Consider the following 16,445-nt stretch of genomic DNA (forward strand, 5'->3'; position numbering starts at 1 on the left):
GTAGCAACTTGTAACGTACGACAATGATTCGTTTATAATGTAAGGATTCCAAGAAACTAAAACGGATGGCAATTAGAATGTTTTATTTTTCTATTTTCTATAATAAGGCGCGGAACCATCTACTAGGAGTCTATTACTAATTATTACTTTTTAATACTGTACGATAACTAGATTATTTACAATTTTTTGATGAACTCATAACAGTTGATACTTGTTCTGATAATCTCTCAATATAGGTAATATCAGTGGTGTATATATATAGTAACATATTAATGCACTAGACGTAACATATCTAATGAAATTTTGCGTTGAAAACTTCATGCTAATAGTACATGCTCGTAAGTACTGCCAGTATTTTTTTTACAGTAACTGTGGGCCATTATCACAATTATGCAGCATAATGTTTTTGATTCGAAACTGGTGTTTTATACAAATTAGTAGTAATAAGTAATGCGACGATGCATTGCTCTCTTTACAGAAATAGTAAGATTAAAATTCGTTATTATTCAATAAGGTACTTTAGTGGATTAGCAAAATATTTTAACGAATTAAAATAGAATGTCTTTTCTCTTTGTAACAGCGTTCAAAATATGTAGTCAGTTTCATCTATTTTTCCCTCTGTTGCACGTATTCGATATACGGTAACGTATTATTATTATAGCTTGGTCTTTTTCAAAATGTACAAACTTTACATTTGAAAAACTAACGACTATGATAAAATTAATAGTTACCGAGGCGGAATACCTACCAATACTGATCAGTTCTTATATCGAAAATAACGTACACAGTGAATATTCAAAGGAGGAGCTTATTACTTGTACAATGTTGTTTTACTATTTTTAAGTTTGCTTATATTCTATTTTTAAGTACGTACACGATTGGTTTAAGCGAAAACGTTTTTTTTTTTTTAAGTATGGATTGAAGTTGACCCAAGTTTTCTCGGAAGTAGTCCCGTAAGTTCTTGAATCGCGAAGCTTATTGTTTTTCCGAGTTTAAAGATATTATCAGGTACTTATCTAGATATACTTTTAGGAGTACCAGTTGTTTGATTATTTAAAATAAAAGTATTATTCGTGCAATGTAATGTCAATTAAAAGGTCTTGAAAGTTTGGTGTCTTATTAAAGACTAAATTGACTCGAAATGTTAATAGCTTTATACATACGAGTATGACTTCTTCGCAATCAGAACTTTATGGAAAGTTGTATTAAAATAATAAAATCTATTTCGACGAACAGACCCCGATTCTTAATCGGTAAAATATTAAGTTCAATTAAGTACTCGCAACAGTCGAAATATAACGAAGACTCTCTCTTTCACGTTCTCAACATTTAAGTTTCTTTTTAAGTTATTTATAAAATACCGTTTTCGTCCAGAGAAAGCGTTGATAACTTTTTCTAGACCATATATATTCAACAGATATTGCTAAATGATTGTAATTCTTTGCATGTAGCGCTAATGAGTCACTGTCCCAAAGGAACGAGTTATAATATTCATCGATGAGAACAGCTAACAAGAACTACTCGGATATCCCTTTATAAGAGATTCAGTTTCATTCGTCCACGTTGTTTTCACGCGGACGGACCAGCACCATAAATAATCTGTGATCTTTAGATTTGGCACTCTCGTACTCTGTGCCATTACGCTTAAATTTTTCCTGAGCAACGGTAACGTTCATCACTGTTCTTTAGAGGCACTCAGAGGCACCTTTTTCCCCCATCGACTCCATGAGAGATGAAACGCATCACCACAAATTTCGATTACAAATATATTGGATAGCGTTTTGATACTCGACACGTTTTGCGTTACATTTATTAGGTATTTGAAAGCAATATCAAGCTGCTTCATAGTATGTAATTATTTTTCTTCGTAAATTTCAACAAACAAACGAACAGATCGACTTGACGTATCTTCTACGAAAATTGTGGTATATTATCTATAATCATAGATAACGTTACTGTATAATTCGACAAAATATAGCTCGTTCGAGTACCAATACACATCGAAGATATTGGTAAAAATAGATTTCGTCGTTTCACCTTCTCTGATACACACAAACGTTGTCGATTATTTACAAATTTTGTAGTACAAAATAAACTTTACGAATTTAACGAGTTAACCGCCTCTTTATGGGTATAGAAACCCCCTTTGTCTACCCTTTATCTACGTTCATTCTTAATTCATCGGTATACATATTTGCTCTCTCATGAAAATAGACTCTTCCTTCATCGCGAACTCCCACTAACGTTGAAAGACGCTCTGATACGTGATACGATTTACGGGGGGAAAAAATGAACAAATTCCCTCCAAACAAAACACCTCAGGGGGGAAGTAGGGGAAACGAGAAGCAGGAATAATATTTTTGTTGCGGGAGAGGGACAGACGAGGAGGAGGAAGAAGTAGGAGAAGGTATATTCGAAGTAAGTCAAATAAAGGCACTATCTAACCAGGTAACGGAGCTTCCTCGTAGAAGTCTGGCTCGTCCTCGGTGCTCTCGTGTTCCGATCCCTTGCTGTCGAGTGCTCGTAGCTCGGCAGCTGTGAAAAAATGGGTCATTTGTGCCCTGAGAGGTATCATTAGAATCAGGAAGAACGGAAGCGCGAGGGCCGCTCTCGTGCTCTTCACGGTCCAGAGTATGGCCAGGCACAGAATCTGTATGAGCGTGAAAAGGTGCATTTTATACGTTTGCACGCGACGGACGTAATTGGCGGTGCCGTGGTGTTTCACCGGCATGAAAAACAGTTTAACGCGATCGAACATTTGCACGCCGTTCGTCGACGAGATGCCCATGTAGAGGAACACTCCGAGGAGGACGGACATCGGCACGCGTCGCAACAGCGGCGCCATCAGCACGCTCACGCCGATCAATACGGCGACCAACAGAGCGCTCACCCGTTGCTCCTTCACCTCGACGATGTGCGGTTTGTCTCCGGGTGCATGAGTGCGGGACATTACCGTCACCGCCGACACGTGCGTCAGTGACCTGACGGAGGCGGCGCAGCACCACGGAGCGCCCATCAAACCACAACCGACGTTCATCAAACAAACTACTACGATATCCATGTGGTAACCGTTACCTTTACGCAGCTTCCGCTCTTTCTTGTCGATGATCAACCTGGAAAGAAAGAGCAAGAGTTTTTAATGTTTCTTACACACTCGTCAGACTGACAATTTTCACGACCGCAACACCGACATTTAGTTTGGTGAACTCATCATTCCGGAATAAAAATAAACAAAAATTAACATAAAATGAGATAGAATATTTATCAAGCTGGACTCTAGCGGCCGTTCGCAGAAAGAACAAACGCGAAAGTACCCGTACGTTTTATTTACAGACCGTATTCGATACGATCGCCGTTTCGCAATCGAGTTGTCAACGACAGTTATGCGTCATAACCGAATGTGCTAAAATAACACCGGGCACGCGTTAAATAATGTAAGACATCGATGCTTCGGGTTACGAAAATATCGCGATGCAAACGCACGTCGCATGGAACACGAGTCGTTTCTCGAAATAACTGCAACCGTGTTCGATTCCGTTCGACGGTTATTGCAACTTCTTCGATGCTTCGTTCATTCCTCTCCCTGTTAGCAAAAATCTTACTCGGAGATTTGAGTTTCCATGAAGACAAGAATGTAAACCAGCAACGCTGGCACGATGCAGGCCATAGCCATCCAGAGGGGAATAGGTTTGTGTACCCCGACGGGCGACACGATCCAGCTTCTGCCGGGTTGCGTGGGCGACAGACCTTCCGGTACCAACAGTTTCTCCGTCTTCACCATCGCCGCGAAGTCGATCAGCGCGAACAGGATGATGCTGATCGGTACGCCGAAGTCGCCGAACGCTCTCCTGGCGCTTCGACCGAGGTAGTGGCTGTTACGAAATATTCGCAAGTAATAAGCGCCGAGAAACGTGCCCAGACACAGAATGGTGCACATCAGCGCAGTGTTCGGTTGATTGATCAACAATCCGGCAGCATTGCGACTCGGTATCAGGCTCTGCGGCTCCTCCAACGGAATAACGACCGCGTCGCCGGTTTTCGGCGACACGACCGTCATTTCCGTCACGTTCACGCGCGAGTTCCAGTACATCGTTTCGTTGGTTTCGGGAACGAAACTGTACTCGTCGATAAGCGGATTCTTCACGAAGTAGTTGTACAGTTTGATGAACGTTTCGACGATGTAGAGGAGAGAGATCAGACCCGTGAAGATTTCTTCGGTGAAGCGAGTGAAGAGTCTGACGAGCACGGATCCCTCGACGGAGGCGATGGCCAGCGCTATGATCCCCATCCACGCCCCCACGTACACTCGAACGGTTAGAAACTCGAGCTCGTTCGCCAGACAGAAGTTGTACAGACTCTCGTCGAACAGCAGGAGGGGACCGGTGGTGCCGATGATGACCAACGGTTGGGTGGAGAACAAGGCCATCACCACTCCGGTCCACGAACCAGAGACCAGGGTCTCCGATATACCGATCACGTCGTGCGTCTTGTCGCTCATCAGACCGCCGAACGTGATGGCCGTGCACAGAGCGGCAAAGTACATGAAGATGGCAGCTGCCAGGCAGGAGGAGTTCAAACCGTCCGTGAAGTCGGATAGGTAGAAAGGATAGCGTCTTTTGATGTCGTTGATGAGACCACCGAATGGACGTTTCGTTCTACGGAGCGGGTCGTCGTCGCCAGGTGGTTTCCTCTCTTCGCCAACGAGAATAGCTGCGTAAAAGGAAACGTGTCGTTTACATTTTTGCCTGATACGATACTTATTATGTATTTTTATTCGTCCAAGATTCACCATTTACCTTTCTTGATGGCGGCTTCGCTTTGAATCGGTTTGCTCTTCTCCTCGAGCGCCTTGGCCTTCCGATTCCTGATAGCCTCGCTCTTCGCCTTGAGCTCGTTGAATGGCAGTAACGCCTGCCGTTCCCAGTCACCGGGAGGCAGGACGATCGAGTCGTCGAGGAACTCGTTGATCGCGGACAGAAGCTCGCGCCTCTCGTTGGCCTTGTACGCGACTTTGTGAAAGGACGTGTTCGCCATCAAGGTGGCGATCGATCTACCGATCTCGTGGTAGTCCAAATCGGCGTTCCTTGGTCCCAGCAGGGTGAACATGAATCTTACCGGTATCGTGACCTCCGTGACCGACGGAATGAACACACCCTCAGCGAGTCGAACGAAGGCGATCGTCGGTTGGTCCAGGAAGTCGACCGCGCCGACCAGGACGACCGTGGCTTCGGCACCGGCCGGGATCCTCTTCAAGATGTAGTCGTTGTGGCCCTTCTTCAGGTCCTCGTTGCTGCCTGTGTACGTCAGTTCCTCCTTCATGTCAACGACCGTGTGGTTGCCGTCCAGGGCCAAGCTCGACGACAGGATTTTCGGCTTCGCGTCGTTCAAGTTCTACAGGAGGTCGAACAGGATCATTTCGTTACAACAGAGCTCGTAAATGTCCAACCGATTGATTTAATGATATGCATACTATGCGTTGGACCAGGCAAAGAGGTTTCCGAAGGATTTTCGCTCCCAATGTTTTTGGATAAGCTGAAGAGAAAGTTCTGTGTTCCGCCAGAGGCGGATTATACGGTTTCCGAAGCGAAACACTGTTTTTTCTTAACGCGTCAACTATCACGATGGTCATTAGTCAACGGATTTTATGCAATTTTATTCGCTTCGTACGAAGCAGAATATCCGCCTCTGTGTGAAATTTTCTAGAAAACTCACGAATTTCCATCGGAATTATACAGCGTGTCCAATTATCCGGACGTTGAAGTTTGATCGAAATATGTAATGCATTGGTGCTTCGTTGAAATAAACAAATGTTCACTACTTATGTCGTTGGAACAATGGAGATATTTAAGACGATATACAGGGTGTTCGGCCACCCCTGGGAAAAATTGTAATGGGAGATTCTAGAGGCCAAAATAGGACGAAAATCAAGAATACCAATTTGTTGATGGAGGCTTCGTTAAAAAGTTATTAACGTTTAAAGTTCCCGTCAGTACTGAATTTCTTTCTCGAAAACGCGCAGGATTTCGGGGATATGTGTAATGACCAAAAATTATTGTAATCAACCCCTGCAATCGAAAATAATTTTTTCAGAACGATTCGAAATTTTTTAATTTCGCCGAAAAATTTCAGAACCTATTCGAATTTTTTTCTCGAAACTGAGTAGGATTTCGAGGGTATGTCTAATCACCAGAAATGATTGTAATCGACCCCTGCAATCGAAAATAATTTTTTCAGAACGATTTGAAATTTTTTAATTTCGCCGAAAAATTTCAACACCTACTCGAATTTTTTTCTCGAAACTGAGTAGGATTTCGAGGGTATGTCTAATCACCAGAAATAATTGTAATCGACCCCTGCAACCGAAAATAATTTTTCCAGAACGATTCGAAATTTTTTTTTTTTGCCAAAACTCAACGCCTAGTCGATTTTTTTTCTCGTAACTGAGTAGGATTTCGAAGGTATGTCTAATCACCAGAAATGATTGTAATCGACCCCTGCAATCGAAAATAATTTTTCCAGAACGATTTGAAATAGTTTAATTTAATTGTTAATTTTTTAACGAAGCCTCAGTCGAGAAATTGATATTCTTGAATTTTGTCTTATTTTGGCCCCTAGAATCTCCCATTAAACTTTTTCCTGGGAGTGGACTTTAAATTTAACGTTGAATGGGTACTTAGGAGCGAACCCAGAATATTTTAAGTATCAATTTTAGACTTCGACATTGTGATATAAATTTCTTGTATAATAATTTTGTTCAGCTTTGATAACTCTGAGGAGGCGATCGACTCTCTGGATCCGCCCCTGTGTCCAAGCAGTAGTCGAGGCAGAAACGACACAACGGCGTATCAGAGTCGTTCGAGATCTCGGAACATGCGAGAATCGCCAAACGCTACACGAAAGAATCTCTGTCTCCTCCGGGATATTTTCGTCTCGCTGTTTCCGGGATCGCGAACGGGTCCATAAAACGTGCATACGCGTATCTAGGCTAAATACTGAAAGGAGAATAAAACTAAACACATAATCGTTCGAAAAGTAAAAGTCTCGATGAATATGAAAGTGCGATCGGAAACTAGAACGGGTCAAGGCCACTGTAAGGGTGCAACGATATTCTCTGTGTCCTTGATTCGAACAGTAAAAAAACGAACATCAAAGAAGCGCTCTGGAAGTGCAGAATACAGAAAAATATAATCGCAAACTACAAAAGCAGGGACCCCGTTTGTAAACCAAAATAAAGAAAAGTCACGGGACAAGGATTATTCTTCCGATCGAACGATTAAACGGAATAACAATTTTCTTTTGAACTGGCGGTAACCACATTGATTCGATTAAATGATAAAAATCGCAAAAAGTTTTTGGAAAACTTAGTTTTGGTCCCTGCGGAGAAGAACGAACGTACCACGTATCGTGCGTTGTTGCGTGAAATGCGTAAACAAAAAGAAAAAGGTAAAGTAGAACGAGCTAATTAGCCAGACAATTATTTATCTACTAGGCGATTCTTACAGGACTAGCGCTAACTCGTCTCGAAACTCTGTAAAGGTTCGACCGTGGATTAGCGCGTTCGAAAAAACATGGACGATTCGTTTTTATATTCCCGGCGAGGTAGAAGATAGGAAGAAGCGACGAGAAAAATGTGGGAAAACACACTCATTCCCCTGTAAGTTCATGCCGAATAGATGTTAATGCGAATATCGGTGTGATCGGCGATGGGCGAGGCATAAACTAGCGAGTAAAGTTGAAAATACTGCGTTCGAGATTCGGGAAACGAGAGATTTACATGTTGGGTTACATGGTTCTCAGAGGCTTCCCGCGCAGCGTCTTCTTCCTCCAGACAGATAGACTGTGGAAACAACATTAGGACACACCGTCAGTCAGGCCTACCGTCTCTACGGATTTCTATCGACTATATCCGACGGTTAACATTCGTGGAACAACGTCGATCGATCTTTCATCGCGATACGAAATCGGGTTCTTTCGTTCGTTAACGTTAACAGCATTGCAACTCGCGCGAATCGTTTATATCTGGATCGGGGAATCCCGTACGATAATCGGAATACCGAACGATACAACACATTCAATGCGTATCTGTTAAAACAGCGACTGTGAATACATATCGAGCAGCTCACAAAAATCGTAATAGTGGAGAAGGCACGCGCGACACCGCGAAGCGAACAGTTTACCTGAAGGCTGGTGTAGCTGGAATAGTTCCTCTTTCCACCGAATCGGAAACCGCGATCGTGATCGTGCACGTGCCTGTGTCTGAGGAGCAGAGCCCTCATGATCACGGGTCTGTCCTCGGGCAGGATCAGTTCCTCGACGACCATCTGCTCGACGACTCTGTACGCCAACCCGGGTAGATCCTTCTCCTCGAGATCGAGAAGAACCACCCCGGTCTCGAGGCATCGTCTTAGGTTCAGCAAAGAGTGGAAGCTCAACGAGGCCACATGGGGCCTGCCCCATCTATCCGCCCCCTCTTCCACGTCCTCCTCGTACTTGATCCATCTCGCGGTTTCCCGCCACTCGCGCTCCTCCCCGAGCCCGTGGAGCTCGTCCAGCTGGACGAACACCTCGTGCGGCGAGTGATCGTACATCTTCTTGAAGGTGTCGTGGGGTATGCCGCCCTCTTTCCTGCGCCCGATCTGCACGGTCGAGTGGGCCGCCTTGTGTCGCCTCATACCCCGTGGATCGTCGCTCCTGTGCGATTCCAGGTCGTCGATGTCCAGCTCTTGCAGCGTGCTCGCCTCTTCCGGCTGCACGCTCACCCTCCTCGCGAGGACGCCCGCGCCGTCCGGGAGCCCAGCTCCCGACCGTTTCCGCCATTGCGGATCCTCTTGAAGCGAGTACTTCCGCGATTTGTAATGGTGTCTTCTACGATAAAGAAACGCAATTCAACGATCGAACGACACATTAAACTATACAGGGTGTTCGGCCACCACTGGGAAAAATTTTAATGGGGGATTCTAGAGGCCAAAATAAGATAAAAATCAAGAATACCAATTTGTTGATTGAGGATTTGTTAAAAAGTTATTAACGTTTAAAATTCTGATCGTACTGAATTTTTTTCTCGAAAGTGCGCAAAATTTCGGGGGTATGTCTATTCACCAAAAATGATTGTAATTGACTTCCACAGCTAACAATATTTTTTTCAGAACGATTTGAAATATTTTAATTTCGTCGAAAAATTTCACATCTCGAATTTTTTTCTAGAAAGTGGGTAGGATTTCGAGGGTATGTCTATTCACCAAAAATGATTGTAATTGACACCCACAGCTAACAATATTTTTTTCAGAACGATTTGAAATATTTCAATTTCGTCGAAAAATTTCACACCTTCTCGAATTTTTTTCTCGAAAGTGGATAGGATTTCGAGGGTATGTCTATTCACCAAAAATGATTGTATTTGCCCCCCGCAGCTAACAATATTTTTTTCAGAACGATTTGAAATATTTTAATTTCGTCGAAAAATTTCACACCTTCTCGAATTTTTTTCTCGAAAGTGGATAGGATTTCGAGGGTATGTCTATTCACCAAAAATGATTGTAATTGACCCCCGCATCCAATTGTAATTTTTTCATAACGATTTGAAATTTTTTAATTTTGTCGAAAAATTTGTCCACCTACTCGAATTTTTTTCTCGAAAGTGCGTAGGAATTCGAGGGTATGTCTATCCACCAAAAATGATTGTAAGTGACCCCCGCATCCAATTGTAATTTTTTCAGAACGATTTGAAATTTTTTAATTTTGTCGAAAAATTTCACACCTTCTCGAATTTTTTTCTCGAAAGTGGATAGGATTTCGAGGGTATGTCTATTCACCAAAAATGATTGTAATTGACCCCCGCATCCAATTGTAATTTTTTCATAACGATTTGAAATTTTTTAATTTTGTCGAAAAATTTGTCCACCTACTCGAATTTTTTTCTCGAAAGTGCGTAGGAATTCGAGGGTATGTCTATCCACCAAAAATGATTGTAAGTGACCCCCGCATCCAATTGTAATTTTTTCAGAACGATTTGAAATTTTTTAATTTTGTCGAAAAATTTGTCCACCTTCTCGAATTTTTTTCTCGAAAGTGAGTAGGATTTCAAGGGTATGTCTAATGACCAAAAATGATTGTAATTGACCCCCACAGCTAACAATATTTTTTTCAGAACGATTTGAAATATTTTAATTTCGTCGAAAAATTTCACACCTTCTCGAATTTTTTTCTCGAAAGTGGATAGGATTTCGAGGGTATGTCTATTCACCAAAAATGATTGTAATTGACCCCCGCATCCAATTGTAATTTTTTCATAACGATTTGAAATTTTTTAATTTTGTCGTAAAATTTGTCCACCTACTCGAATTTTTTTCTCGAAAGTGCGTAGGAATTCGAGGGTATGTCTATCCACCAAAAATGATTGTAAGTGACCCCCGCATCCAATTGTAATTTTTTTAGAACGATTTGAAATTTTTTAATTTTGTCGAAAAATTTGTCCACCTTCTCGAATTTTTTTCTCGAAAGTGAGTAGGATTTCAAGGGTATGTCTAATGACCAAAAATGATTGTAATTGACCCCCACAGCTAACAATATTTTTTTCAGAACGATTTGAAATATTTTAATTTCATCGAAAAATTTCACACCTTCTCGAATTTTTTTCTAGAAAGTGGGTACGATTTCGAGGGTATGTCTATTCACCAAAAATGATTGTAATTGACCCCCACAGCTAACAATATTTTTTTCAGAACGATTTGAAATATTTTAATTTCGTCGAAAAATTTCACACTTTCTCGAATTTTTTTCTAGAAAGTGGGTACGATTTCGAGGGTATAACTCATGACCAAAAATGATTGTAATTGACCCCTCCAACTAAAAATAATTTTTCCAGAACGATTTGAAATATTTTAATTTCGTCGAAAAATTTCACATCTTCTCGAATTTTTTTCTAGAAAGTGGGTACGATTTCGAGGGTATAACTCATGACCAAAAATGATTGTAAGTGACCCCTCCAACTAAAAATATTTTTTTCAGAACGATTTGAAATTTTCGAATTTAATTGTTAATAACTTTATAATGAAGCCTCAGTCAAGAAATTGGTATTCTTCATTTTCGTCTTATTTTGGCCTCTAGAATCCCCCATTAAAATTTTTCCCAAGGGTGGCCGAACACCCTGTATAAACGTGAAAAGTGACTATAGCAATGACATTTAACCCCTTAACGCTCATATTTTTCGGGTTAACCAAGAATGATCAGTTTTCGTTATTGAATTCCTTTCTAAAAATGCGGTTTTTATTACTTACAATGTTGCATCCAGCGTATAATTTGATAGAAAACAAATATTATCGTCCCTTAAACCGTTAGATTAAACAAATATCGTTTTTCAAAGCAGTCAGACTCGGGCGTGAACGTTAAGGGGTTAAGGGGTGGGGTAGTGGTCGTCTCCGGCCGGAGGCACACGTGCGTTTTTATGTTTTTACTTGTCTCTTGTCTGCCTTCGTTGCTTTCATTTGCAAGACAAGGAAGAACATAGAAACGCCGTCGTTTCGATGGCCGTGTACCCCTAACCTTAACGTCCCAACGGAGACGAAATTGGATACTAGCGGGATATATATACGCAGCGATATCGTTGAGGCTCGAAGTCGCCTTTATCTTTTGTCGATCGCCACAGTCGACAACCGAAGAAAAGAACGAGGGTGAGTGAGAAAGAATGAGAAAAAAAACATCGTCTTTCACGCCTCGCTGGCACCATGGGAATCCTCCCCGGTTGGGAGAGAAACGTTCAACTTACAAATTCGCGGAATTGTGTCTGGAGTTTATTTTAAGAATCGTTACCGTAAACGTTACGAGATCAAAGTTTTCAATCTGACGAATATTTCTTTCGACTCATTTGTTAAAAGTGCGTGAAAGAGTAAGAATATCCCCCTGGTCGTGCTTCTTCCGTTACTTTGCATCCAATTTGTTATTAAAAATGCACGTACGTTCCTATTTCCCGGTCCTCGCATTTTCTGTACCCGACCATCGTCCCACCTTGAGCATAATAAAGTGGTTGGCTAACGTCGGCCGAATAAAACTTTCCGGTGTGCAAAGATCAACGATACACGGTGTGTGTTTTGCCAGCGGCCCAGCAAAATGCAGCGAACAATGCCGTCGTCGTTGACACGAGGCACGCGACCGAGTGCCAGAACTGTTTTTGCGCTTGACCCTGGCAGTCAGTCCGCCCAGTTTGCCATTGATGAAGATCAGATGGATCGGCCAGATCTTCGTCGCGGTAAGTGAAACCGGCGGCGGAGATTTTCAGCCACACGTTCGCCGATTTGTTCGTTTTAAAGTGACGAAAAATACCGTTCGATGGACAGTGGAGTATACGAATATAAACGACCCGATGAATTTTTCTACGAGTTGCGCGCGCACGGTTAATTAGTGCACGAGGAACGCGCGCGTATGTGTACGTGTGTATGCGTGTGGTATTAAAGTTTTTTAATGACGTCACATTGTCGATACAGTCTGCAAAACGAATACGCAGAATCTTTTCTCGCGCGTACGTTCGATATCACAGAGAACGTTCGATTTCGCGCTGAAACAAGACTCGTGCATTACCAGAAACGGGAAAGATACTTTTTGAGCAGTCTGATGCGACCAATGTCCACGTTGTAGCGGTCCGGGCGGCCATAATATTGCTGAGCCATGCCGATGAGCAAGGACCAACCGTCACATCCGTCGCACCGTGATCACCGAAAGGCCGGAGGACGCGATCGAACTAATTAGAAGAACGCGAAGGCAGTGGCCTCGAGCATCAGACTGCCTGGTACAGCTCGCAGAGACAACGCGAATCTCTGGCCGAAGGCCATAACATTAGACAGCAATTGCGAACTGGTTCGCATCCCTCCCGCTAAACATCGTTGCAATTATCTAATGCCGAAACCGCCGACGGAAGTCGAATTGACCGAATCGCGACACCTACGCTCTCGGCCAGAAAGACACCACCGTCCGTGCTATCTTTAAAATTTCTCTAGCCTTTGTCCCTAAAATTCACGTGCTCCGGACCAGTGGTTCCCAACCTATGTTTCGTTAATCGTGGTATATCCGAATCTACGATTTTGTAAGTTTGCGTAAATAACGAATTACATCCGCAACAAGGTCTTGGCAACAGTTGATGTAATATTTCCACTCGTAAGTGCATTAATTTAAGTCCTATGGCGACAGACTACGGCAGAAGATTCGAAGCGCGAATTATGGTCAGATAAATCGTTCGTAATTTGTCTCACGTGCAAACTATTACATTGTGAAACATTGCGTACGTCGGTATTGGAATATTTTCGTTAGCTCGATGCACAGCGACTGTGTGACAATCGCTTGGCATATCACGTTTAGGGAGGTGTTTGCCTACAACTTGGATAGCGCTTAATTGGTCGGAGCCTTCTAATCCGGGTTCGTACCCTCGGTTAAGCAAACCGACTGGCTCGTTCCTTTTCCTCCGCGTCGTTAACGCTTCATCGATTCGCAGAACTTGCGCCTGTTGGCCACTTTCACGAACTACGACGTCACGGTGCGCTAAAACGACCGTACAATTTTTCCAAATAATGCTTACGTCGATTACGATATCATCGAACAATTTAAAGTATAAGGAATTCTGTCCTTGACAACGTACGTAAAGGTCAAGACCATCGGGCCATTCTCCCCCGATCTAAATAATTGTTCAAAATAAAAACTTTAAAAACGAGATCGAATGTCCGAGCTTGTGATCCAAAAGGAACATGAGAACGACAGACGGTCCGAGATTGTTGCGCCGCAGACCAAATTAAACAGTCGAGCGCAACAAAGCCCTCAGCACCTAGGAAACCGTTTTATAGCCTGCCACCTCATAAACCGGGATTTTTGGGCGGATGTGTGCCACACGTGCCTGGCACGGTCATAGATCACTTTTAACCGTCAGCCGTTGCAAGCTGATTCCAAGAATCTCAAGAAAATTGAACGCAACTTTGTAAGTTGAAATAAAAGACGATATTTCTTAAATTAATATAGGTTTTGACGACCAACCAATTTTTTTAAAAATATAATTATAGTTTACTGCCGCTGGAATTGGTCGTAGATCACTTTTAACCGTCAGCCGTTGCAAGCTGATTCCAAGAATCTCAAGAAAATTGAACGCAACTTTGTAAGTTGAAATAAAAGACGATATTTTTTAAATTAATACAGGTTTTGACGACCAACCAATTTTTTTAAAAATATAATTATAGTTTACTGCCGCTGGAATTGGTCGTAGATCACTTTTAACCGTCAGCCGTTGCAAGCTGATTCCAAGAATCTCAAGAAAATTGAACGCAACTTTGTAAGTTGAAATAAAAGACGATATTTCTTAAATTAATATAGGTTTTGACGACCAACCAATTTTTTTAAAAGTATAATTATAGTTTACTGCCGCTAGAATTGGTCGTAGATCACTTTTAACCGTCAGCTGTTGCAAGCTGATTCCAAGAATCTCCAAGACGATATTTTTTAAATTAATATAGATTTTAACGACCAACCAATTTTTTTAAAAGTATAATTATAGTTTACTGCCGCTAGAATTGGTACGTTCGCCACCTAGATGGCAAGAGATCAAAGTGGACTCACTTGTGCTCGTGTTTCTGGTGCCTCCGACACTTCCGGTCCTCCTCGTGGGGCCCGGGTGCGACGACTGTCTGTGCATCGTCCTGCGGGGGCGTAGGAACATCTTCCTCCTTGATATTTTCGAACTGAACTCGCGGACTACCAACGGTTGCATTGTCGGTGAAACCGGAAGCGGCCCTCTCCGAGATCGGCGCCTCGCTCTCACTGCTGACAACGTTCTCCGTTTCCTCGGCGGTTTCCTCGTCGACGTCGTGTCCGCTGCCCAACGACAACCCGTTGTCCATCCCGTCTGCCTCTTGACCGCCACCATTGCCTGCACCGGCCTGACCGTTCTCCTCTTCTTGGCCAACTTCCGCTGTGGATCCTTCGCTGCAAACACGACGGAACACGCGCTTTTTCTTTCACGTTTGCCTTCTTACACTCATCGAATATTAATTAACGTAAAAGTGTCAACGACTTACGGAGAGAGATGTCGTCGCATAGATCTGGAATGGATGCTTTTCAGGGGCATGTACGGATGAGGATAACTTCTCTTTCGGTGCTCTGAGAGAACAATATACGGAACGCGATATAAATTATTCTGCTTCAGAATTTAATCGATCGTCGCTTCGATCTTGTATAAATATGATTTACGACGTTTATGCCTGATCGTAGACACGTAACGCAACTAGATTTCTCCATACGTACGATTGAAATCGCGATCGCCATATCGCGGTGGTGGTCCTCGATCCCGATCTCGATCTCGATTGGATCCAGCCGATTCGGTAGGTGATCCGAGCCGGGCTACGTCGAACCTCTCCCCAGCGTCCATCGCGAAAACCTTCTCCATCTCCTCGTCCAGTTCCGGTCCCGTTTCCATGCCATGACCGTCGACCTAATATCCAGAAAAAGAAACGTTGGAATCCCTCGGCATTTGCAATGTTATTCTACTACAAAGCGTGCTTTTGCAACAATGAAATTATTGTTTGAGAATTTCTTCCTCCTATTTATTTAAGAATTTTTTACTCAAGACTATACAACAAACGAATACGATACAAAATGGACGCAGATTTTCCAATCGATGTCGTTCAGTGTAGGTTTTTAGCCAAATTTTAATTAACTCTCGTCTCGTCTATATCGCGTTCAACAAGCTCGCCGTTGACATTATTATAGGCAGTTGCATAATATCGATCCGTTCCGAAGGAAAGAGACAACACCTCCGAGCAACGACATTTGTTCTTGACAAGCTAATACTTTAAGCGGTAAGCTTTTCGCGGTTGAACGATATAGCAACGTATTTCTCGAAGAGGAACACGACGAAAATTAACTAACCTCTGAAATTACCTGTTTCTAACTGCCGTGTGAAAGTGCTGGTCGTAACTGGTACGAACAACTTTTATTTCGCACAACTGTTTACGACTGTTACACATGCATGTACACTAAATTATTATGACTATTTAGAAAAGTGCTGTTTTCCAGTCGGAGAAAAGTGTAAGTTCAATTATAGAAGACAATATAGTTAATACAAAATTCTAGTACAAAGTTTTAAAGTCCAGTTCGATCGAGTTTACGAAAGCATCGATTCGAATTTTTCAAACGAACGCCTCGATAAAGCATGCACTCGAGTTCGTCCTTTGCGTTACGAAATTGTTTTGGCAGACTCTCTCGTGTAGAAAAATCTTGATCGAACTCTTCGATATGTGGAGATAACAGGATGGAGAATCAATTAATCGTTGCCAGTGTCATTAATCTCGAGAAACGATACTTTTATTCACGATACATAATCGAGGATAATCCATGAAAATTTAATGAGACATGCTTAGGAAGGTCGAAGCCATATTTCCTTGCACGTTGGTCGATATTCGCTTTCGAACTTCGGT

At 42.5% G+C, this 16,445-nt stretch overlaps 1 protein-coding gene across 11 annotated transcripts in view; it reads right to left on the minus strand.

Annotated features, from left to right (window-relative positions):
* Window positions 1–66: 66 nt before the first annotated feature.
* The window catches only part of Ae2 (anion exchange protein Ae2), a 56,891-nt gene continuing 40,512 nt past the window's right edge, over window positions 67–16,445 (minus strand). For 7 of the 11 annotated variants that reach the window (XM_076767030.1, XM_076767029.1, XM_076767028.1 and 4 more), the window contains 8 exons: window positions 15,274–15,460; window positions 15,048–15,129; window positions 14,590–14,955; window positions 8,178–8,865; window positions 7,775–7,837; window positions 4,797–5,391; window positions 3,603–4,710; window positions 67–3,113 (listed from right to left, as the gene is read on the minus strand). In XM_076767030.1, coding sequence (XP_076623145.1) covers window positions 2,441–3,113; window positions 3,603–4,710; window positions 4,797–5,391; window positions 7,775–7,837; window positions 8,178–8,865; window positions 14,590–14,955; window positions 15,048–15,129; window positions 15,274–15,460 — 3,762 coding nt within the window. In that variant the 3' untranslated portion in view covers window positions 67–2,440. Of the gene's footprint in view, window positions 3,114–3,602; window positions 4,711–4,796; window positions 5,392–7,774; window positions 7,838–8,177; window positions 8,866–12,591; window positions 12,938–14,589; window positions 14,956–15,047; window positions 15,130–15,273; window positions 15,482–16,445 lie in introns of those variants that run through there. The other 4 variants (XM_076767027.1, XM_076767035.1, XM_076767031.1 and 1 more) reach the window with 4 other exon arrangements.

Source organism: Colletes latitarsis, chromosome 6 (genome assembly GCF_051014445.1).
Source record: "Colletes latitarsis isolate SP2378_abdomen chromosome 6, iyColLati1, whole genome shotgun sequence".
Taxonomy (NCBI): Eukaryota; Metazoa; Arthropoda; class Insecta; order Hymenoptera; family Colletidae; genus Colletes; species Colletes latitarsis.